Genomic DNA, 25,379 nt, shown 5'->3' with positions numbered 1-25,379 from the left:
GATTACTCTGCTGATTTCTGATCATCTGCACCTTTGTTAAATTGACGCGCACGCACACTCCTCTCTCTCGGTCTAATTAATAAGTCTCATGTTGCGCAGCTGCGTCTAGATTCTCCCGGCAGGATTGCTTATGCCATAGAAAGCATAGGTGGACCCCAGGCTACTTAAAAACTGTCCCGGGTGTTCCCGAAAGCCTAAGTAGACGATAAAATATCAAAGTGTTTTTTTTTTTTAAGTGAAATATCCCTTTTAAGAAATATTGATTTCATCAGTAAGTTAGAGGAATTAATGCTGAATTAATTTTAAACTAATAGTTAATTAACAAGCATTAACTACATGTATGTTTCTTTGATACTCGGGATCAACAAACAGTGCGGGACACCCTGGCCCGGGGCGAGCGCAGCCGCCTGCGCCTCGCCAGCCCGAGTCCAGAGAGGCCTCCCACATCCCGGTGCGACCCACGGTCCCGGAGCTATACGGCCGTTTAAGCGCTCGAAAATAGCTGATGTACATTCGCTTTTTCAGGGGTGTATGGCCGGCCACGGCGTGGTCCGGGGACATATATTTTTATTCAGGTGCCAGACAATTAAATATAATCACGAAACATGATGAATAGAAATTATAATCATGAAACATGATGAACAGAAATTATAATAACGAAACATGAATAGAAATTATTTCCTTCATCCTTCTTCTCTTAGCATGCATATGCTAATGTTGTGTAGCTTACCATCGTACCCCGTCCACGCCTGTTGTTGCTTGTAGTTTCATTTTTGATTTGCAAATGTTGCATCTGACCTGGTTTCTTAAAAGCCTTTTCTCCATTAGCCACTTAACGACCTCTTTGGTTGGTTTTCCAACACTGCTTAATAATAAAAACTTTTTTTCTAAAGTCGAGAACATGTCTAGCTGTTTCCGCAGATGAAACCATGCAAGCAGACGGCAACGCTAGTTGTTGGGCGGAAAGGGAAGTAGTCAAGATGACACTGTGAACCGGAAGTTCTCGGACTGTTACCTCTCGCAAATTTCCGCCTGCTTTCATCATATCTCAAAAATACAAATAATGTAAAATGTTTAACTTGTTCACTACAGATAGAATAACGAAATATATTTTGCCCCTAATAATTAAATACAACCGCCAGCATGGCTCGAACTGTTAATTTAACAAAAATATAAATAATTATTTAATACAAATAAATAAATAAACATTAATAAACAATGAACATTATTTTTATCTAAAATAGTATGTCAAAAAGGTGACATTGTGTGATCCTATAGCACGGTTAGTGTTGTTTACATTTTCATATTATTTGTTCTTTTTTTCGTGTAACATTAAAGTGTGTGGTGATTTGTGCTCTTACACTCTGGCCAATCACAGCCTGAGCCTTAGAGTACTCTAAGATCACAGCGCGGTAGTCCCGGAAGTGATGTAGGATCCATAATCACAATACTGCAAGCAGCTGGGTAAGCTCCATGGGTTGAGTTTGACACAATGCAAGTTATGCGACGCAGGAATAGAAGTATTGTAATAATATTAAATGAGCTAAAGACACATGGTGGTAAAACACAACAGTTTAATCACCTTTATTCTTTTTGGGACAACACTTTAGACATTGAACCCGGACCCGCTATTGAAATTCTTTCAGAGTACAAGTGGGAGACGGTGATTCCTGAAACACGTGAGCCACTTTGTAACTCAGACTACGAGGCCAGGATGCGTCCACGGACTAGCAGGCGTACCCGCCGGCAACCAAAGAGACTCATTACCGAAGGTAATTCTATTTTAATTTAATTACGTATTTGCTGTTTACCTTCGTGTTTGGAACATATATCCTTCACGAGATGCGTTTATTACAGAGCGCACAACATTACCTAAAGCTAGTACATTTAGCTAGATAGCTAAATGTATTAGCTTTAGCAGCTAGTTAGAGTCTAACTAGAATCATACTAGCCTCGGAAACCCAGAAGTTTTTATTTCCAGGGAGAAAAAGGCGCAAACGTCGATCACTCTCTGCTGATTTCTGATCGTATGCACCTTTGTTAAATTCACGCACACACTCCTCTCTCTCTCTCTCTCTCTATCGCTCTAATGAATTAGTCTCATGCGCACAGTTTCTCCCGGCAAATCCCTATGCCATAGAAAGCATAGGTGAGTTCCAGGCTAGCATCATACTTACCATAGAAAATGGTAGCAGAGTAGATGTATTTTCCAGTATTCTGCTGGATTTTGTGAGGTTGAAACTTTTACCAACTTTTACTTTACTATGGGACCCATTACAAAGCTAAAAGAGGCCTGTTTGATCATAAACGCATAACTTAAAAGTGACTCTCTGGTCAGAATCAATGTGTAACACTATCCTAAGCGGTCATTTCATACAGGTAATTAAGCTTAGTTCATGATTTCTTTTTTTTTTTTTTTTTTTTAAGATATTTTTTTGCGGCTTACGCCTTTTATTGATTTTTTAAGGGACAGATAGTAGGCTGACAGGAAACGGGAGAGAGATGGGGGGATGACATGCGGTAAAGGCCGTGTCGGGTTCGGGAGTCGAACCCGCGGCACACCGCGACTGGATCACCAGTCCGGTGCCCAGACCGTTACGCTACGGCCTGGGCCTAGTTCATGATTAACTAATACATCACATAATCATTAATTTATGATTAATTAATTGTCTTAATTGTCTTCAATCAATTAATGCTTAATTAACCATTACTTAACCATTATTTAATCTATCACTAGTTAAAACTAGTTAAGCCTGTTATTTCATATGCGCTCATATTATGGTTTGCAGATCTGTTATCAGGCATTCTGGTAGTTGGAGTATATGCAGTCGAACACAGCATGACATTGGATACTAAAATATCTAAAAACAACCCAGGATTGTGTTTATTGTGTTGCAAACAACATTAAAATAAGATGTTGTTGTCTCTGGGGTAAAGTGTCCCTTTAAATACTGCCATGGCAATTTGCATTATCACGTGGGCCTTTGACACATGAGTTGCCACGCAAAAAGGGTGAAAATCCCCCAGGAGAAATGCCCCAAAAGTAGACTCCTGCAAAAAGCAGGAGACTTGACAGGCATGAACACTGCTCTAGCAGCCTGCTGAGTTAATCACTGTACTAGCTCAAATAATTGTTGAAATGTAACTAGATGCCACAATTAACATTTTACATTTTGCATGCATGCTTTGTATCTTTCTCTACAGACAATGCTGCAGCTGGGAGAACTGACCATGAAGGCAAGTCAATAGCATTTTACCAATTATGTTGCCTTATTTATTTTTGCTTTTGTGCTGCCTACAGTATGTGAATTTGCCATTCTACATATCTTTAATTGCCATGCATAATGACTGTAAAAAATAAAACAATTAAATGTATTTTGTCAGGGGAGGTAAGGATTTGATTCAAAGCCTATCCTTTTTTTGTATAGTACTGTATTTGTCTGGCATTTAATGTTTGTATGAATTGAGTACCTAATGACCCCAATGTAAACAAGCCATCATGCTTTTAATGTGGTTTAAATCCTATTAGTAGACCGTATATTTGATCTGTACTGTCCTGTACTTTTCCTATGCAAACTTCTAAGAAAGTATTCAATCAAGTATTCAATCAATCAAAAGCTATCATATTCTAATCTAGAATAATAATGTATACGTTTGTATTTCTCTTCATAGACATAGCTGGCGAAGATAATGGATCAGATAGTGGATCACTAATGGTGCATCGTGCAGGCAAGTCAATCTCCTTAACACACAGGTGCAGTGTTACTAATGCAGCAGAGACACCCATATAAGAAGACTTTTACAACTATAGCAGTACATATCTACCATTTTAACCCCCAGTTTGATATGCATTAGGCCAGGGGTTCTCAACCTGTGTGTTCCCACATGATTTGGAGGGGGGGTTAAATTAAATGAAAATAGGCCTTTACTGCATCAAAAGTAATCAACAAACTATACTATGAAACTGGTCAAACATTGGACAAATTGTCAAATAGCTCACAGTTGCGAGGCATTATGAGCTTGTAGATAGGCTATTTTCACAATATTTATCTGTGACCGAATCAAACTAAATGTAATGCCTCAATTTCAAGTGCTTGCCAGCGTAGGGGGTCTCCAGTTCAAATATGATTTATTTTGCGTGTTCACGACCTGAAAAGGTTGAGAACGACTGCATTAGGCCATGATTTGATGGTTTGGTTTTAAAAAAAAATTGGGGGGCAACTTATAACAATTAGGTTTCTTTTATTAGCAGATCTACAAGCTACATTTAATTCATAATTATGTATGTTAATTGTAAAATGGGAAATTATGCATATTTTTGTTTTGGAGCCCACACAAATGGTTGGATAAACAATGTAGTCAGTGCATATTTGTTTGTGTTTTCATTACAGAGACTGTCGGTTCAGACAGTGATTTCGAACAGGATGGACCCAGAACCCATATTTCCGGCAAGAATCGAAAGGGTATGCTTGCCCAAGTTGTTGACTGAATCAAGCCACATTACGTAGAATAAAATCATTCTAGACTTTTGCTATGTATTGATGAGTTGCTCAAACATCACTGTGAAGTTATAGCCTTTATAATGTATTTAAATTTGGATGGTTTATACGAACTTATAGCTATTGATTAATAGCTTTAAACAGAATAGGCTGTTATTGCAAAGACATACTTGCAAAGCTGAAGTGAGTCAAATAGATCAATATTGACGTGTCAATTTGACTGTTTCTCAAGCAGAAGTGTGCTTCTCAAATTCCACCAGTTTCAAAAGTGGACTTTCATTAGGTGAGTCTCCAGGTGACAAGATTAACACATTTTCAATCATGTAGCCTAATATGCATCAGGCTCTGTGCATCACAGAATTCATGTATGTTGATGTGACCCGCATCTTCTAATTTGTTTTTCAGTCACAGAGTCCTCAAGCGTTCAACACGAAACTGTCAGCTCATCAGAGGCAGAAATGGCAGAGACAACTGTTGAGACTGCAGGATACCACAACAGCGGTGTGTTGATTTACTGAATGATACAGAAAGTAAAAACAAGTTATTGATGAAAAATACTTTGGAAAGTTGCTGAAACATCACTATCTATAAGGTTAAAACCACATGATTTAATATATTTTGGGGGGATGATGAAGACCTCTCCCTCCTTTAAAAAATAATAATAATGGGGTTTAAAAAAAGTCTTAACATAATAGTGAAATGGTCTACAATGTACTTCATTACTTCCAATGTAATACTTGGAATGTTAATGCCCACACCCAAACAATATAGAACAAAGAAGAATAAAATCTGCACTCTCAGCAGCAGCAGTCCTAACAGACAAACACGTTTCGGCACGCAGGCCTTCGCCAGTGTCTGAAGCACACCCGAATTGTATTGTCAAACAATTGCATTTACTCAATTAACACATCACAATAAATTTTTCTTTCAATTACAGGGGTTTCATCGGTAACTGTTGAAATGGTCTCGTCATCGGAGACAGAGGCTGTCCGCCGTCCAGTCCAGAAACGGACTGTAAAGCGCGGGACACCTAAGTACTGTATTGCCAGCAGATAAATCCATAGTGTTGTGGGACAACTCAACCCCCTGTGATAAATGCATGACAGAAAGTGTACAACATTTATGTACAGTAGCTAGCATGTTGTGATTTATGTTTGCATCTCATTGTCTTTCAGCAACAGCACATGATACACCTGTGCATGGAAGTCCCCATGGACCAAAACTCCATAAGAGGTGTTCATCTGAGAAGAAAGGTATTGTATTTGTAGGATGTGCTGCCACAATAGTCTGTATCAATTAAAATCAAATACTTTAAAAAAAGCAGTGGAAAGTCTTGAAAATTGCAAACCATGAACTACACTATTTTTATAGCCACATATGTTTTTCTAGATATTTGTCAGCACCAATAAGATGAAGTTTGCGTTCTCATTAGCAAATAGTACATTTTGATACATTTTGTTTAGATTCACTACTTTTACCATAATGTAAACAGTTTGGAAGAGCATGTTATTATAAAAATAGACCATTATTGTCTCCACCAGGGAGAGAGTATGTTTTGCACTCCGTCTGTGTGTGTGTGTGTGTGTGTGTGTGTGTGTGTGTGTGTGTGTGTGTGTGTGTGTGTGAGTGTGTGTGTGTGTGTGTGTGTGTGTGTGTGTGTGTGTGTGTGTGTGTGTGTGTGTGTGTGTGTGTGTGTGTGTGTGTGTGTGTGTGTGTGTGTGTGTGTGTGTGCGCGTCCGTCCGTCCGTCCGTCCGTCCGTCCGTCCGTTACCAACTAATCTCCAGCACCGTTGGCCCGATCCATGCCAAACTGCACACACACTCCCTGGATGCCAACGACGAACCTCTGCCCCAAATATTACAACGGCCTGTTATAGCGCCACCATGAGGCCGATTTAGGCAAAACACATATATGTAGATTACTCATACACATTTTATCCATACATCACACAATTCGTAATAACACCAGATGGTACAGATTCAATTCAGCATGTTTTCAAAAATAAATTGTGAATTGAAATGTGCTCTACCAATTGGCTGACCAGACTGTTGGGTTCGTGAAACATGCATAAAGGTGTAGGTAATTTGTAAATTACAGAGCATATGCTTGGTAGAATAGCTTTAGACCAGGCAGGTGGTCAACACTTATGTGTAATTTAATTGTTACTTTCTTGGCTTGTTCCAGCTGCTCCCACTTTGGAGATGGCCCTGCAGAAAGCACGATCGACTGTACAGCTTCAAGAACAACAGATCCAGCACTTGAAGACTATGCTGAAAGAAGTCAAGGATGACAAAGACTACTTGAAGGACCAGCTTAAGAGTGGTAATTCAGATTCAGATGTTGCATTATAATCATTATCAGAATTCAAAAAAGCTAGCGAGGAAGTCCAAGGAAGCTTGTGCTTATGCTGAACTTATTTAAATTGGAGATCCTCAAAATCATTCACTTCATCATATCATAATACTGTATATACAGATCCATCTCAGAAAAATACAATATTGTGAAAATGTTTCATTTTCTTCCATAATATCATTTTCAAAAGTGAGATTTTCGTATATTCTAGATTCATCAAACTTTTTTATTTTATTTTTATGGCAAACAGCTAAAAGAACTTCATAAATGGGGCGTGGCATGAAAGTGATCAGCCTATGGTGCTGTAGCCTCGTGTCGCCAGACTACATCACTGCTTCTGGTACTTCTATATGGACGTTTCGGTATAGCACTTTATAATAACTATACATTATTAACCATTAGTTGATGCTTAATGAATCATGAATTCATCAATACTAAGCATTAGTGAACACACTTATAAGCATTTCATCTGTACACTATTAAGCATTTGTTAGGCATTAATAGAATACTTCAGTCATCATTAGTAAAGCATTATTCATACATTACTAAGCATTGTATTGCACACTGAACCTACTCGTGAATGTGCTTAATCATTCTATTCTCATATTTTTGTAAATCAATTTGTATCAATTTACAAACCAGTTATTTATGAGTTAACACAGATTTATACATGGTTAGCACATTCACGAGTATTATCAGTGTGCAATACAATGCTTAGTAATGTATGAATAATGCTTTACTAATGGAAGTTTAATATTGTATTAATGCTTAACTAATGATTAATTGTGTGCAGTTGAAATGCTTACAACTGTGTTTACTAATGCTTAGTAATGTATGAATCATGCATTAACTAATGCTTAACTATAGTGTGTAACTATAATAACTAACTATAACTGAACTATAATAGTGTATATTTATTATAATGTTTTTTCAATTTACAAACCAGTTATTTATGAGTTAACACATATATTTATACATGGTTAGCACATTCACGAGTAGTATCAGTGTGCAATACAATGCTTAGTAATGTATGAATAATGCTTTACTAATGGAAATTTAGTATTTTATGAATGCTTAACTAATGATTAATTGTGTGCAGTTGAAATGCTTACAACTGTGTTTACTAATGCTTAGTAATGTATGAATCATGCATTAACTAATGCTTAACTATAGTGTGTAACTATAATAACTAACTATACTAACTATAATAGTGTATATTTATTATAAAGTGCTACTGAAGTTTATTTTCCAAGGCATGGGTTAAAATGGCTCTGGACACAATTAGTTAGACCAGAACAATACTGAGCCCTGATTAGACTCGAATCAGTTATCATTTCCGGGTGTGAGTTCCGGTCAGGAGCGGAAATAACCTACGTCATGTTGTAGCTGGAACAACCCAACCGGAACCAGTTTTTACACTAAATAATTAAAATAGTAATTGTAGGGCTCATCATCCTCTTGACGATACAACTGTGAGGTTCAGGTCACTAAAGCACAGTAACGCAATGTTTAGTACACCAGGTACTGGTAGTTTTCACTCTGTTTTAATTATATTGCAGAAGAAAATTAACTTTTCCACAATATTCACATTTTCTGATTGATCTGTATATATTATGTTTTTTATGCTTGCAGTGGACTGCAATTATGCATACTTATTTTAATAAAAATATTGTATTATTGCAGCCCTGAGTAAGAGACCTGGCGATGCACCCTCAACATCGGATCAAGCACCAAAGAAGACTGAAAAGACAGCTCCAGTCTCCTACACTGTGTCCACCTCAGTCTCTTCGACTTCTTACTCCTCATCCGAGGGAGAGAAGAAGAAGAAGAAGAAGAAAAAGAGAAAACACAAGTCATCAAAACAGGTGTCTAAGCACAGAGGTATTAGCCTTAGACAAAGTTAATTGATACGTAGATTATGGCATTTGTGTATATAACCTGCCCACAAAAAGTTCGGAAACTTAACTTCGGTCCATTTTTCATTGAATGAGGTCCCAAGCTGTTGTGGCTGAGTCGGAATCTTCCACTCGCTACTGAGGTCAATGACACTGCAGTGTAAAAATGGCCAATATGTGTTTTTCATTTTCTTTATTGCAATATATATTATGTATAATTGAATGCACCAAGCAAAAAAGGTGAATACCACCAGAACAGCATTGCAGGCCATTTTGACGTTTAGATGTGCTGCTATTTCCACGAATGCCCGATGCTTACAATAATTAATTCAAAGAAGTTAAATTGAAAAAGAAAAAAAAAGTCACTGTGAGCTTGTAGATCTGCTATTTTCAAATAGCTGATGTAAAGTGGTAAAACATCCTAGTTGCTTATTTTGGGCTTTTTTTCATAGACCTTGACACTTGTTTCTCTTACAAAATATGGTGCTGTAACACTGGTTACAGCACAGGAAATGGATGTGATGTGCAACTTTCATGCAAAGGCTCATATGGGACACTGGAAACTTGTGGATACAAAAACGTTGGAGGCATGAGGGCTTGGCGACAAGTTGTACTGAATGTGTGCTTTCTTTTCACAGTGAAAACCCCAGAAGCATCCATTGAGCGGTACCGGGCGGTGTTGGAGCTTGTTCAGAAGGGAAGAAACATGGCAGAGGCTTACCAGAGAACAAATGTTGATCGCAATACCATCGTGAGTCAGGCAGCTATTGCAGAGCTTAAAATGGTAAACCCGGAAACATACAATAATTTAAGAAGCAAATTCAAACCCAATGATAGTCTTAAAGTCTTTGCTCAGCTCTGCCACACTTTCTGTGCACTCGAACCAGACGCCAGCAGTATTGCGGATCTAAAGCAGAAGAATATACTTCTTGGCATTAGCAAGAAGTAATTTATTTTGTGTTATTGTGAACTTGTGCCAGTAAGCCAAAAGTGCATTTTTATTTAATTTTATTCCTTTTAATAATTATGTCAGTTTGTTGCAAGCACTGTAGTTGAAAAAAAACCTTTGTTCGCACATTGTGCAGGAACAAAAATTAGAATGGTTTTACAGTACCGGTAGTGTGTAATAGACCATTAAGTTCTGGAATAGCTGCTTAACCCTTGGCCTACAATTCATGGAAAAAACGGAATTAATCAAAAAATCTAAACCTCCCGTTAACGGAAAAAACGGAATGACAATCAATATCAGTTATCGGGGGGTCAAAAGATCAAAAATTAATATTTTTTCGCTAATATTAATATTTTTGGATGTAATTTACTAAAAAACGGCCGAAATCCGCGTGATCGTGCGCTATCGTGCACGCGCGCCGTCTCTATGTGCGTCGCTGTAAAAAATGTGATATTTTGCGATCTTTTGGGGTTGATTTGAGGTTAATTTGACTTCGTTATGAAAAATATAGCATTAGCTTAGCAATCCGGACCAGCCAAGCTATTGACTAGGGTCAAAATACTACAGGATGTTGTTGATCGTTCAACCGGAAGTGATTTAGGAAGATTCGTCTATTTTGGCCAAAATCAGCATCATGGTGCTTTCCCGCCATCTGGTGGCGAATCGAGAGAATTAACCTTCAATGAACAAAAAATGAAAAAACATCTTTTCAAGCCACCAGATCTTTCTTGTATGTTAAAACGATGAATTAAAAATATGCCAATTTGTTACCCAAACAAAAGAATTGGGACTGGTAGTCCAAGGGTTAAAGGACAACTTTAGTTTTTTTCAACCAAGGTTCATGTTTTAGGTTGTTATTAGAGAAAGTAAAAGGTGAGTGTTAATTTTCTTTCATTTGCTGCTTTCTTTAGTTTCATCTGGCCACAGCAGATCACAGGATCTACTGAATGTGAAGGTAGCCTACTGGAGGAAGGCTTATACTGTGTGTGTATAGGCTCAATATGTCAGTTTGTCACATTCAATAGATCCTGTGATCTTTTGTGGCCAGATGTAATTTCCTGGGGTTTATTAGGACTATAGTAAATAATAAAAAAATAAATCGCCATAATATTTTGTAAAAAAATACATATTTAGCCCCATGCTCGAATGCCCCCCTGTCAAAAACTGCTAAAATCCCCAAAACGAAAGAAAGCAGCAAATGAAAGAAAATGAACACTCACCTTTTATTTTCTCTAATAACAACCTAAAACATGAACCTTGGTTGAAAAAAACTAAAGTTGTCCTTTAATTCAAGATGATGTACAAACTGCACCGTTTTGGGACAAAAAAAACACAAGTGTGTGTGTGTGTGTGTGTGTGTGTGTGTGTGTGTGTATGTGGGTGTGCATACATGCATTCTGTGTATTTTTTGTACACGGTACAAAAAATTGTATTTTCAATAATAATGTCAGTTTGTTACAAGCACTGAGTTGAAGAAACCTTTTATCGGGTATATGTGTGTGTAACAGACCACAGCCTTGTTACAGCCTTGTTCAGGAACAAAACAAATAATAGTTTTGGTTTACAGTAGTGGGTAATAGTCTAGACCATATTGAATTATGCAGCTATTTCTGAACTTAATGCTCTACAAACTGAGCGGTTTGGGACAACAAAAAACAAGTGTGTGTGTGTATGTGGGTGTGCATCCATGCATTTGGTGTAATTGTTGTGCCATTTTTTTGTTTTGTTTTTTTAAGCCAAAGGTATTTTATTTAATTGTATTCCTTTTTATGTCAGTTTGTTACAAGCACTGAGTTGAAGAAACCTTTTATCGGGTATATGTGTGTGTAACAGACCACAGCCTTGTTACAGCCTTGTTCAGGAACAAAAGCAATAATAGTTTTGGTTTACAGTAGTGGGTAATAGTCTATGCCATATTGAATGATGCAGCTATTTCTGAACTTAATGCTCTACAAAAAACAATAAAAAAACACAATTGTGTGTGTGTATGTGGGTGTGCATTCATGCATTTTGTGAAAATTTGGTGCAATTTTTTTGTTTGAATGTCAGTTTGTTACAAGCACTGTAGTTTTGTGTGTTGTTACCTTGTTACAGCCTTGTTCAGTAACAAAATAATCAAGCAGCTATTTCAGAAGTTAATCCTGTTTGCGACAAGAAAACTAAAGTGTGTGTGTGTATGTGGGTGTGCATCCATGCATTTTGTGTAATTGTTGTGCCATTTTTTTGTTTTGTTTTTTTAAGCCAAAGGTATTTTATTTAATTGTATTCCTTTTAATGTCAGTTTGTTACAAGCACTGATTTGAAGAAACCTTTTATCGGGTATATGTGTGTGTAACAGACCACAGCCTTGTTACAGCCTTGTTCAGGAACAAAAGCAATAATAGTTTTGGTTTACAGTAGTGGGTAATAGTCTATGCCATATTGAATGATGCAGCTATTTCTGAACTTAATGCTCTACAAAAAACAACTAAAAAAAACACAATTGTGTGTGTGTATGTGGGTGTGCATTCATGCATTTTGTGAAAATTTGGTGCCATTTTTTGTTTGAATGTCAGTTTGTTACAAGCACTGTAGTGTTGTGTTGTTACCTTGTTACAGCCTTGTTCAGTAACAAAATAATCAAGCAGCTATTTCAGAAGTTAATCCTGTTTGTGACAAGAAAACTAAAGTGTGTGTGTGTATGTGGGTGTGCATTCATGCATTTTGTGTTTTGTTGGTATGCATTGAGACAGTTTGGAATAAAAACAAATATGCTTGATTTGTTGTGTTTTCAGTATTTACTAAACATCACTTAATTGTTAATTAACAAGTAGTTAATGCTAAAATGAATGTGACTTTACTTTAGAGGACAAGCATCTAGTAACTAAACATTAATGAACTGGTAGTTAATGATGAAATGAAAGTGACTTTACTTTGGAGGACAAGCATCTAGTAACTAAACCTTAACTAAACGTCAATTAACTGGTAGTTAATTGATGATAAATGAACCCTGGGGGTCCTCCTGCGACCCCCAGGTGAGCCAGTCCAACATGTGAAACCCCCGGGAGTTTTAGAACCAGTTTCGGAGACCGAGTCAACTCACTAATCCTACCCGCATATGAGCACTCATCCTGGGCATAGAACTGACCGATAATAACAGATCTACAAACACACCACATTAAGTAACAGGCTTAACTACTGATAGATTAACGGAGGTTAAGTAATGGTTAAGTAATGGGTTACTTAAACATTAATGGATTGAAGAAGACAAGGAATTAATGATGATTTAATGATAGTTCATGATAACTAATGAATCACCAAAGGCTTAATCAAGCCTTAATTAACCCTTAATCAAGCCTTAATTACGTGTATGAGTTCGTCCCTTAAAGTAAAGTGTTACCGATTTGTTAAGTGTGTGGCAGTTCAGTGCAAATTATTTGACAATGCATCTCAGGCGATTTTATGGAGTAACGCAAAAGTAATGTAACGAGTAATGTAACTAGTTACTTTCTCCAGGGAGTAATAAAGTAATGTAAGGCATTACTTTTTTCAAAAGTAATATGTAATATGTAGTGCCTTACTTTTAAGAGTAACGGACCCCAACTCTGTGTACTGTATAATGATATTTAGAATCAAAGCACTAACCCACATATCTCCCAGACAGAAGCCAGGGTGTACTTTGGTTATAAATGTGAGTGGACTAAATGTCTAAACGTTTTGTACAGTATAGCGTTTTTGTATATAAAAACTCTTATCACACTTCTGCTGTTCTTATCTCCTGAGGGCTGAGTCATTCCCCCTTTAAACATTGACGTGTGTGTGCATGCGTGTGCGTGCGCGTGTGTGTGTGCGTGTGTGTGTGTGTGTGTGTCAGGTCAAAGTACCACATGGATGTATACGTTCGTCATAATGTACACCACCTCCAGTATGATTATTATTTACACATTAGTAACACCAGTACTCAACATTCATGTATAAAATATAAAAGTCTGAAATACAATAAAAAAAATGTAAAAACCACAAATTGTATATTAATGAAATCAACTATAACTGAAATAAATTTTAAAAAATACAAATAAATAAATAAATGGGTAAATAAAGATGAAAGGGGGGGGGGGGGGGGGGGCAATGACTACGTAGAAAATACTACGGTTGCCAAACTGGTATATTTCTTTTTTTTTAATATATATTTTGTATCCCACGATTTTGTAACCCATTTTTCATCCCTGTGTCAATCATCTAATGTGATCCTGGGCTCTACACACCCTCCGCCAACCTGGGGAGAGCAACGGACTTAACTCATGCTTCCTTCATGCTTGAGTGTCCAAGTTGCTCCTTTACACCTGACAGGGGGGAGTTTCCCTGGTTGGACGTAGCACGTGGAAGGAACACGTTATTCCAACCAGTTCCTTTCCCCTCCATCAGGCAGTTTAGAGACCAGGATTACTGCATGTTTTTGTGAGGGTACCTACCCTAGGGGACACGGGGAGAACATGCAAACTCCACACAGAAAGGCCCTTTCGCCAACCCCGCCTTCGGGTATGGGCACTGATGACGCGGAGGAGGAAACACGCCGCCAGCGCCCACAGCTCCCCGAGCGGGAATCGAAACCAGGAACTTCTAGCTGTGAGGCGACAGCACTACCAACTGTGCCACCGTGCCCCTAAACTGGTATATTTCTGAGTGGAGCCCCTGATTGTATATTTAAGTTCTTCGAGTTTGAGATGTGACGTCACACCTCCAGTATGACAGAACTACAAGTGTGTAGATTCACAGTCAGCTGAAGCGTCTGGACTCCAGTATGACGGTATTATAGTCACACCTCCAGTATGACAGAACTGTAAGTGTGTAGATTCACAGTCAGCTGAAGCGTCTGGACTCCAGTATGACGGTATTAGTCACACCTCCAGTATGACAGAACTGTAAGTGTGTAGATTCACAGTCAACTGAAGCGTCTGGACTCTATTTTGTTTTGTCACGTCGGATCCATTAAAGCATAAAGATTATTGCAGGGTAAGTGATTTTAAACCATTCACTGTAGCAATAATCTCTCTAGTCTGGTGTTAAAGGGATAGGGATAGGGAGGGATTTATTTATATTGCTTCGGAGTCACCTGCATGCATTGTGCAGTGACATGCGTGCATGTGCGTGCATGTTGGTGCAAAGCTGTCCGTGCGTGTCCTATGTTATACAGGGTGAACAAGTTAGTATGTTAATGAGTATCTATGTGTTGATCCTGAGACAAAGGGAAAATGGGGCTATAGGCAGTAATCTGCCCAACAACAGTATAACAGGCCTTTATTCCCATATGTAGACATTTATGCCTCGTATCATACACATAAGACATCATGTATATAAAATCCCCTATAGTTCCCAGATTGACAGCCACCATATATGCCGGAGACACTGTTACTCTTACCCATGGAGTGCTGAGTGACATGCCTATTGTATCATGAAAACGCATGCCATGAGTTTGTGAATGTAACTGTAGTGGCAGACCGTATCAAACTAACTTTTCGCCACTCGGCTGGTCACATAGAAACCGTTTGTGTTTCAAATAACCAACTGTCCAGACTTCAAACTGTTGTTGGGTGTGTTTCCCATTCATTGCACCTGCCCTTATCAACCTGCATATTGCTATACCACACCCTCCTCCACCCCTCTTATCACAATGTGATAAGAATGAAGGATAAGATATGACTGACTCTCTCTCTCCTTGGGCTGTCTCTGTCTCTCTCTCTCTCTCTGGTTCTATCCATCCCTCTGTCTGTCTCTCTCCCTCTCTCCCTCTGTCCCTGATTTTGATTGATTGATTGATTGATTGATGGACCCTTACAGGACTAACTCTGAGAGGGTACAAATGGAGCCACATGGACCCTTACAAGAAATTGAAATTAAAACGTTTGAGAACCACCAATATTGTAATTGTGTATACAGTAGCAGACGTATAATATAATATATAATATAACCAGCTCTGACAGTGTCAATCAATCTCGGAACCGGGTCTGAAAAAGAACCGGTTTCCGGGACCCTCCTGTTGAAGACCCATGGTGGTTTGACATTTTTCGACCGCGGTCGAGATCATAGATTTCACAATGCCACGGCAGACAGCCCGGTCCTTCATTGCCATCCCCAGTTCCTGCTGATTCCTGTTGATTTCGTCGACTAAAACTAAGACGAAAAATGTTCGTCGACTACCTTTTTTCTCTGACAAAAACTAAATGGAAACTACATGAAAACTAAGCCATGATGACTAAAACTCAGTCTAAATATATTGACGATTTTGTCAACAAATAAAAACTAGACTAAAATGTTAGGAAGGGACTAGTGGAAAAGAGATCCAATATAAGTCATTTTACACTTGGTTGCATGCTGAAAATGGCAGATCTACAAGATCGGCTATTATCAGCAAGTATGTAAAAACAGTCATTATGACAGCATCAAGGCCCGCCAAAACACATCTTAGTCGACTAAATCACCTGTACATTTAGTCGACTAAAATCTAATGATATTTAGTCGACTAAAACTACACTAACACTAAAACATTTCGGGTGACTAAAATGTGACTAAAACGAAATAAAAGCCATTAAGAGACTATGACTAATACTAAAATAGAAATTTGCTGCCAAAAACAACACTGCTACTGATGCATGTGTCCCTAGCGATGACAGAAGAAGGGAAGATATAACCTCATGATCAGCTCTGTAGCAGTGGCCGACAAACTGTGTTCTTCTGGATCGGACTATAGTGAAGAAACACAGGGAAGGTTGCCGTATATTAGAGAAATCGATGGGTGGCTCTTCCAAGAGAGAGATTGACATCATCGGAGCGACATAAGATGGGTTTGTCTAAGGCCCTCCTTCTTCTGCTCCCCCAGACAGAACATGGTGAAATACAAAGTGACAGTGTCCACTGCTGGCACCACTATGGCGTTCACCACCAACACTGTTTTCATCAAGCTGGTGGGAAGGGAGGGTGAGAGCAAACGCACCAAGCTCACTAGCATCATTGGAGCAGTCATTGGAGCTGTCGACTTCTTCCAAGGCACTGTAAGTCTGACGTCTGTCTGAATTAAAGGGGGGGGGGGAGGGGGGGGAGTAGTTCAGCCATTTTTGATAAATCTATCTATAAATAAATGCACTCTGTCTCTCCGTACGAATGTCTGTACGTGTGTACGGCTGTAATGCACGTAACTCGAGAACCGTTCGCCTCCACCCCACGGACTTTACATTCGACACACGCCGTTCCACACCCCCACAGGGAGTGTAGTGCCCGGTGTCGAGTCGGTCGGACCCACGGTTGTCCAGAACCGCCACAAAAGGCCTCTGCCCAGGCTCTGCCCAGGCTCTGGACAGGTCCATATATGAGCTGGCCTTTTCTGACATCACAACACTCCATATTTGGCGATGCCTGACATATAGGAATAAAAGGACACAGAGAGACAGATACAGAAATCTCCATATATGGGCATAAGAGGGACACAGACAGATGGGTGGAACGTGTACTCTGACACGGGTACAACGGGTATCGCATAGCCGGGTGGGGCATGGATCTCCAACTTCCATCGTTACCGACTCGGTGCGCTACAGCCGGTCACCGGTCTAGTATTTCTCAATGTGTGTTTTCAGGCCTCCACCTTCTCAGTGGATTGTCCTGTAAGCCTTGGTGAGCTGGTGCTGATAGAGCTGGAGAAGAAGGCCCTCCTCATGTCGGTCGACTGGTTCCCCACTAAGATTGAAATCGAGTCTCCAGAAGGAGACATTTACCACTTCCCCATCTACCGCTTGATCGCCAATGGACAGACACACCTGTTCAAAGAGGCGAAAGGTTAGTGGGGGTTTACTTACTTACTTACTTACTTACTTAGGCTACTTACTTACTTAGTTAAGACGTCTGGAATTCAAAATGTACTTCAAAACTTCAATGTATGTAAAAAAAATATATTTTTTGAATTAATAACCCAAATCTACAACTGGTAACTAGTAACTAAAGTTTTCAAATACATGTATTGGAGTCGAAGTACAATATTTGACTCTGAGATGTAGTGCACTAGAAGTACAATTATTGGAAATACACTTTCCACCACTGCCTCTAAATTCCATTTGGAATATAGGCCATTGAGGAGTCATTTCCACCCTCGCCTGCATGGGCCATCCACTCCAGCTGTTTCCGTGTCAGTCCCTTTTGTTTAACATCTGGCTCCGTGCTCCTCCTCCTCCGTGTGGCAGCGGTGGCCGAACGGATTGCGGAGCGGTCTTGATACCGGAAGGTCGCCAGTTCGAATCAGCGGTCCGACACGTTAAAAATTACCACTGCTGAAGTTCCCTTGGACAAGGCATTGAACCACTACCATGAAATGTTCTATGAAATAAGCAGGGCCTGGCTGTAAACAAGTATCTGATGCTTAGTCCAGTTACCCTGGGTAAACATAGTACCTTTCCTTTCCTTTTCCTCCAGGTGTTTTGGGGTCTCTCTCTGCTCCGTTTTGCCTTGTGGGTTCTGATCCGTTAGTACTGGGGTTCAAATAAAGTCCAATAAAAGGCTGTAGACGTAAACTCTATGGGACCTTAAGAAATGGCATCTTTAATGATTACAAAATGGGACCACGTGATATGAATAGACAGCAAATGAATAAAAGCAGATACGACCTGTTATTTTGCGAGTCCATCGATTCGCTCCATATCAGTCCGTTGGCCGGGCGGGGCCGCCCCTTGAAGCGCATGGCCAGCGCTGTCGTTGCCTGTCCTGGAGACTGGAGAGCTCTGAACGTGTCTTTACTTTTTCAGACACTATATATAAATCTTTCTGTCTCTCTGTGACCTTGATAAGCACAAAGTAATGGTTGTTGCTCCCAACGCGGTACACCAAAGGTCTACTTTTTACCATCAGTGCCATGTTAGTGCCTGTTTGGATATTGCCGTGTAGCTTTTTCGTAATGTGTGCCCAACCCAGCTCCATTTTCTCCTCATCAGCTGTACCTCTACTGGTTCTTGTTTGGTGCGTGGGGGCTGTAAAAATGATTTGGCTTCAACGTGAACTGTCTTGTCACGGGTGTATTCCTGACGAAGACCCGCAAGGGTCGAAACGTTCTACCAAATAAAAATTGCCTGGGTGCAGAGAAACAGTGTGCGGACATCCCTTCCTTTTCATGTTTACTCCCACCACCACCCCAGCACCACCGGTGGGCTCTGTTATTTATGTTCCCCAGGATACGTTTAAAAAAAAACTTTATTTGGGAGTGATGGATAATTTAGCCTCTTATGTAGGCCTACAATAATGAGTCAGACTGACTAAGGGCTTTAGAAGCTATTAGTGACACCCTACCAGGGGTGTCAAACTGGTGAGCCCGCTTGCCTTTTTTTTTTTTTTTTGTATTAGCTAAAATTTAGGCTAATAAGTAAGGCTGCATGATATATCGAACATGTACCTTCATCAAAGTGGAGAATATAAGTATAAATCAAGTTGAGCAAAGCCACTCTTCTCTGCCCCTCTCTCTAACAGACACAGTTAACGATCGCTTGTTAAAGGACCACTTCACCACTTTTCAACCTATCTTCATATAATAGGTCCTCACTAATAATCATGAAAAAATTGCGCAATTTTTTTCTACTCGGTCTGTGTCTCATAGGAGGACTGTGGGCAGATCAGAAACCGTCTTCCAGTGACATCATCGATGGGGAATACAAGCTAATAAAAATGGCAGGCTTTCTAGTCCTGACAAGTTGCAATGCGAAAATGGAAGCCATCATTCTCACGATAATGAAAATCTAAACATTTTTGTAAAAAAATCTTGTTTAAAAAATAATCTGCCTAATGATGATGTCACTGGAAGACATAAGTTCTTCTTTTATTTTCTGTTACTTAGTTTCATATTTCGTTTGTTTAAGATGGAACTATAAAGATATTTGAATGTAGAACATTGAATAGTTACTTTCATTTTCTTTGCCTATACCCTATTTTGAATTAGTCTTAAAGCAAGATTCAGTTAACATGCACCTTATTTCTTAATTATTATTGTATTGTAAACTGAGTGCCTTTTTATCAATACAACTTTGATACAACATAAGACTGGAAAAAACTCCCCGCCTGGATTCGTTGAAGAGCAAGACAGAACCGTTGATTCAGATATGACCCCCTGCAGGTCTAAATGGGTTGAGGTTCTAAACCTACATATTATCAACACTGAATATCAGATTTAAATCTATTCTTATCTTTTTTTTAATTTTTCTTTCAGCTTTGAGACACTTTGAGGATGAACATCCTTTGTCCAAATTATGCAGAGAAAAAGAACTGGAGAAGAGAGCAAAGGACTATCCGTGAGTCTGATCTGTAGCATACTAGTTCTATCAACGTTGGGTCTGCGTCGGAATGCCACTCTGTTCCCGTGCAGCAGGTGCTCCGAGGGTTTGATTAGGCATCGGTCTGTTATAGAGCGGAGTGGTCATTATCAACAAATAACAGACCACCGAATGCTGCGATTGACCAATCAGAATCAAGCATTCAACCAAGCCATGTAATAAAAAGACATATCAGACATTTTTTTCCCAGCAGTTGTGGGGAAAAGTACTCAAATGTTAAGTAAGAGTATCAATAGGCCTACTGCAATGTATGCAATGCTATACTCCCTTACAAGTAAAAGTCCGGAATTCAAAATGTACTTGGTTAAAAGTACGAAAGTATTGGCATCAAAATGTACTTTAAGTAACAAAAGTAGTCATTGTGCAGAATGTCTCATTTCAAGTTTTCAAATGTATAACAATCTTTTGAAAATTGCAGATCTACAAGCTCACAATGCGACGCATTCTAAGCTTGTAGATCGGTTATTTTCAAGTGGCTGAAATGTTTAAAGGACTGAAGTGGTTAATGTATGTTTTGAAATAATAATAAAAATCTACAACTAGTAACTAAAGTGTTCAAATAAATGTATTGGAGTAAAGTAAAAGTAGAAGTAAAAGTGCTGGAAATTGGAAGTACTAGTAGAGTCCACATTATCTCAAAATTGAACTGAAGTAGCACTTAATTAAATCTACATAGTTACTTTCCATCACTGTCAAATATGGGTCCATATGGCCTGGCTACACACGTCAAACTCAAACTGGGGTGTCCTGGAAATGAAGAACAGGACACAGGAAAAAAATGGTTTGTCTGCATGGTGTACGTCTCTAAATGTTTTGATGAATTGAACATGGTGTTGTAAACAAGTGTAATGCTTAATTGGGTCGTCCACTCACAGTTAACAGTCTTTGTATTGAGTTTGTGCTTGAAATGTACTGTAATTCTGCAAACTGTTAATAAATATTTCAATCAATCAATCACATTACCCAAGTTCAAAATACTACACACTAAACCCAAGCGTTTAGGTTATAAACAGTATTAAACACTTATTTGTAACACTTTTGAAACGTGTCACAGTGTTTGGATTATAAACAGAAGAACATGTTTAATCGCCTGTAACACTTTTTAAACACATAAACGTGTTTAGTTTTTACAATCAAAGTCAGTCATAGGTATTTAGAATTTGAACACTAGGGGGTCGATTATGCAAGTGGAACAATATTACATATAATATTACAGTTTTAAGAGGTGGGGGCGTGTGGAATGTCATAATAGCAATTATGCAATTAGCAATGGTAAGAAGCGCTTTCGACACCCCGTGGAGTGCGCAAAACGGCCTTGAATTAGTCATGGGAGTGTTTAAGGAGTGTTTGAGACGTACCCAATCAACATGTCCGTACTATTCTCTTTACCAGTCAGCTGATGTCACATACGGAATGCGCCCTTTGGGGATCGTGGTATTACATTTCTTCAGGCTGGCACCATAGAAGACATGACATGCCTTTGTCACATTTGGGTTAATTATTCCTATTGCACTGCATGCTATCACCTTTATGCCTCAAAAGAACAGACCCACCTATACCTTTCAGATCGGAATGGAACTGCGAGTAGATAGCAGCATATTGGCAAATTGGCAATCCATGCGTAATGTTCCCAGAATCGTCTAACCCCCGAACATGCAAGTTAGTTTGATATTGTTTAATTCGATAACGATAGAACCATGTACCATACAGCGAATGAAAGCAAGATTCCTAAGGAATATGGAGATTTTTACATTTAATAAAACTGTTGAGAAATGAGAGAACCATGTGTGTTTATAGGCTAATATCAACGTTTTTTTATGAAAGACAAAAGGGCTGTGAACTTAATTGGAAGAGCTCAATCACCATCCCGACACGGAAGAAATATAGCCTAGTGCATGCATTTATATGCACTGTTGCACTTGCACACAGTAGCCTACACACGCTCTTTATTTGTTTCTATTGAAAAACACCAGTAAAATAACGTTTATTATATTTTATTTCATTCAAGTCACGACGAAGGAATGAGTTGAATGCGTGCTGCGTAATGCTGTGGCCCCGATGGTATGGTCTTCGCTGAGTTCGCTCGTAGCATTTTATTGAAGAAGACTTGAATCGGGTGTGATACAGCGTATGAAAGCAAACTTCCCAAGGATTATGGAGATGTTTTTATTTTTTTGAAAGGTTGAGAAATGTAAGAATTATGGCCGTTTCTAATCTCAACATTTTACCAAAGAAAGCCTCTCTCTTTGACGCAGCAGAGAGCTCTGTTGCCATGTCCCATAGAAACAACTAAATAGGTCTATAAAAATAATCCCAAAAGAAGCGCATATAACAGGGGTCTGTAACCTATTTTAAATGAAGTGCCATGTTTTTATTTTCTAGATAGTGAGTCTGCCATATCCAGATTAATTTTAATGACACCACATTAAAATAAAAAAACATATTTTGATTGTCCACAAATATAAAGTTCTTCCTTCTTTTTAAATATTTTCTTGCACATTGTTATAATGATCATTATATATCCCCCTGCAGTCAGAGTTCATAGTTTTAATGAATGAATGTGATGCATTGTGAGCTGGTAGATCTGCTATTTTCAAAAGTAATCTTGGAAAAAAGTGACAATTGTGGAATATTTTTTAAACATTGTATTGAAACATTTTAAAACACAAATCTGTCATGGGGGTCACTGGCCCAAAATATTTTTGGATTAGCCGTCCTTAGTTGGGCAAATGCATTCATCTGGGGGTCCTTGACATGGGAATGTGCTGTGTGAGGATCACTGGTTTAAACAACATTAGGAGAAAAGCCCAAATAATCACTTTAGAAACAAGAAAAGCAACCAAACTACCAATATTTACAAGCAACTTTACAGAAAAAGAAGCCGCTTATAATAAACAGACATGGCAACACTCTAGCAGCCTCCCAGAGCCGCTCAAGTGTACAATCAAACAGTGCTTTTTGCGTTTATGAGGTGGTCAGACCCACGTCTAATCGTTATGCGCTGAGTGTTTTTAGGTCAAGGGGCTTAATAGCAAATTGCGCAAAGCAAAAATAATTAACATATGGACACTCCCACAATGCTAAAATATTCAGGAACGCCGTATGCCATAATGTGTGTGCGTTCAACACGGGCCGAGTGCGTTCAACACGGGCCGATATGCCTTTCATAATACGAATGTGCACAGAGCGAGGGCAAATTATGTATTACCCCATTGTAAAACGCATCTTCAAAATCTGGGCCTAGGTGTTCTCGTGAGGTGAACTCGTGTTCTACTGTATTTTATGAACATTAATAAACATTTGGTATTTTATTATTACACACTGGCGTTTATGTTTTAAACGTGTCACATGTTCCAGGGATTTACAGTGTAAGTTGGTCACATTACCCAAGTTCAAAATACTAAGTGAAGTTGGTTTGCCGGTTTGGTCATTACCCAAGTTCTTCCAAGCCAATTGACTGCTTTCTATTCTTCCTCCATAGGTGGGATATAGCTGAAGAAGGCATTCCTCACTGCATGAAGGCTGGTAATCCTCTGGACCTGCCGTACGAAGTCCGTTTCACCGTCACCAAGAGCACAGAGTTTCTCTTCACATTATCTACAGGGTGAACCAGTTACTATTGTATGAGGGGCCATGAGGCCATTGTTAAAGGAGAATTCCATACTAAAAGGCTTTCTTACCTTTCTTTTGTAGTTGTTACGTCCCCACCAAAGAGGTCCAGGTGCTATTTTTTCCATCGCTCAAAATTATAATTTCTTTGTATATATACTCTCTTCATAATGTAAATAATATCCCAAGCGGCACACTTTACTACTTATTTCGATGGAAAAACCTGGACCTCTTTGGTGGGGACGTAACAACTACAAAGAAAGGTAAGAAAGATAAGAAATCATTCTAGCATGGAATTCTCCTTTAATGCTGCATTACAATAATAATTTGATGTGAATATTTTTTAATGTTAACCCATTCCGTGCTATCCTCGAGATATCTCGTGGAAAGTTATTAATTCCATCTGAGCCATCCACGAGATACACGAGATTTGATTACAAATTATTTTAAACATTTTACCCTTTTTTTTGGGCCTCCATTACTTACATGCATGTGCACACGCACAGACAGGGTTATTAGTGGTATTTATGCTCAGAATGGCATACAATGCCCTGTTTACTAACTCCATGCCACATGACGCCTGTCCCGTATAAGATTAATCCCAGCCGCGCTAATCATGCTGCTGCTCTGGGGGGGCGATAGAATGTCCGTTCCCATGGTCTACACTACAGATCCAGACTACATCACTTCCGGCTCGGGCAGAAGTGACCCTTTATCTCTGCTTATTTAGCAGAGAGGATTTCACCATGATCTTGCCTATGGCTGGGCAGTAATGTTTAAAGGGATATTTCACTTTCAAACATGGGGTCATTTTAAAATCTAAATGTAATGGCTAATGGTGCATTTTTTTTATCCAAAGCACACCCATTGTAACTTCAAACTCCATTTTAATCATGTTCATCAAAAATACCCTCATCTGGAAACTATTAAATTCTATACATATTTTAATTAACTGTAAAAAAATAAATCCAGCTTACTATGGACACGTATGCTTGTACTTCAAGCATACACTTTGTAGATGATGTTTTATAGTTTGCTTTTTAATATTTAACTTTTAAAACCTAAGTGATAAAACTTTGAAACCTCCCAATTCCTCCATACTTTCACACAGAAACTCGATTCACAATACATAAATACAAATCCACGTTACTGGTGGAAATGCACACTTATGAGATTTTTACTTTGAAATAGGTACCAGTATTTAATTCAATATGCTAATTGACAGTCCTCTCCTCTATGTTAAACTGTCTTGTGTTCGTCTCACTGATTCACTCCCCAGTCTGGTAGAGCTGAACCTGAAATGTCTGGCAAACTCCAAGGACACGTGGAAGACCATTAACGACATTGCCTATGTCAAAAGCACTGACATTTCAGGTTGGCAATTCCAGTGGTTCTCAAAGTGTGGTCTGGGTGGGGGGGGGGGTCACTATTAACCGTCTGGCCGCCAGGATTAATTAATCTATCTATCGCTCATTGCCAAGGTTTTATCGTTCGTAAACCCTTATTTTGAAGAGCCAAACCGGATGTTACAATGACAAAATGCTGTGTGTGTGTAGCTTCAGGGCTCTATACTAGTATATAGTATAGTATAGTATATACTATAGTACTGTAGTATAATAGTATATATTCTATTGTGTGTGTGGTGTGTGGTGCTTCAGGGCTCTATACTAATAGTGTCTTTTCTGTTTTATAGTTCTCTGAAAATAGCAGATCGACAAGAGCTTGAATTGCCCATCT

The 25,379-nt window shown here is 38.9% G+C and overlaps 1 protein-coding gene across 1 annotated transcript in view; it reads left to right on the top strand.

Annotated features, from left to right (window-relative positions):
- Positions 1-336: 336 nt before the first annotated feature.
- Positions 337-25,379, top strand: part of LOC310854340 (polyunsaturated fatty acid lipoxygenase ALOX15B-like) — a gene marked incomplete at both ends in the record, with an annotated part of 38,434 nt that continues 13,391 nt past the window's right edge. The window contains 15 exons of the mRNA XM_083758938.1: positions 337-451; positions 1,647-1,772; positions 3,673-3,729; positions 4,392-4,463; positions 4,905-5,000; positions 5,437-5,513; positions 5,675-5,732; positions 6,685-6,822; positions 8,536-8,733; positions 9,386-9,531; positions 16,557-16,724; positions 17,304-17,502; positions 19,910-19,991; positions 23,515-23,637; positions 24,922-25,016. Of these exons, the coding sequence (XP_083615064.1) occupies positions 337-451; positions 1,647-1,772; positions 3,673-3,729; positions 4,392-4,463; positions 4,905-5,000; positions 5,437-5,513; positions 5,675-5,732; positions 6,685-6,822; positions 8,536-8,733; positions 9,386-9,531; positions 16,557-16,724; positions 17,304-17,502; positions 19,910-19,991; positions 23,515-23,637; positions 24,922-25,016 (1,750 nt within the window). The remainder of the gene's footprint in view (positions 452-1,646; positions 1,773-3,672; positions 3,730-4,391; positions 4,464-4,904; positions 5,001-5,436; positions 5,514-5,674; positions 5,733-6,684; positions 6,823-8,535; positions 8,734-9,385; positions 9,532-16,556; positions 16,725-17,303; positions 17,503-19,909; positions 19,992-23,514; positions 23,638-24,921; positions 25,017-25,379) is intronic.

This window comes from Protomyctophum parallelum, assembly GCF_964188405.1.
Source record: "Protomyctophum parallelum genome assembly, chromosome: 23".
Taxonomy (NCBI): Eukaryota; Metazoa; Chordata; class Actinopteri; order Myctophiformes; family Myctophidae; genus Protomyctophum; species Protomyctophum parallelum.
Note: the sequence above shows the minus strand (reverse complement) of the source record. Positions and strands in the feature narration are given on the sequence as shown.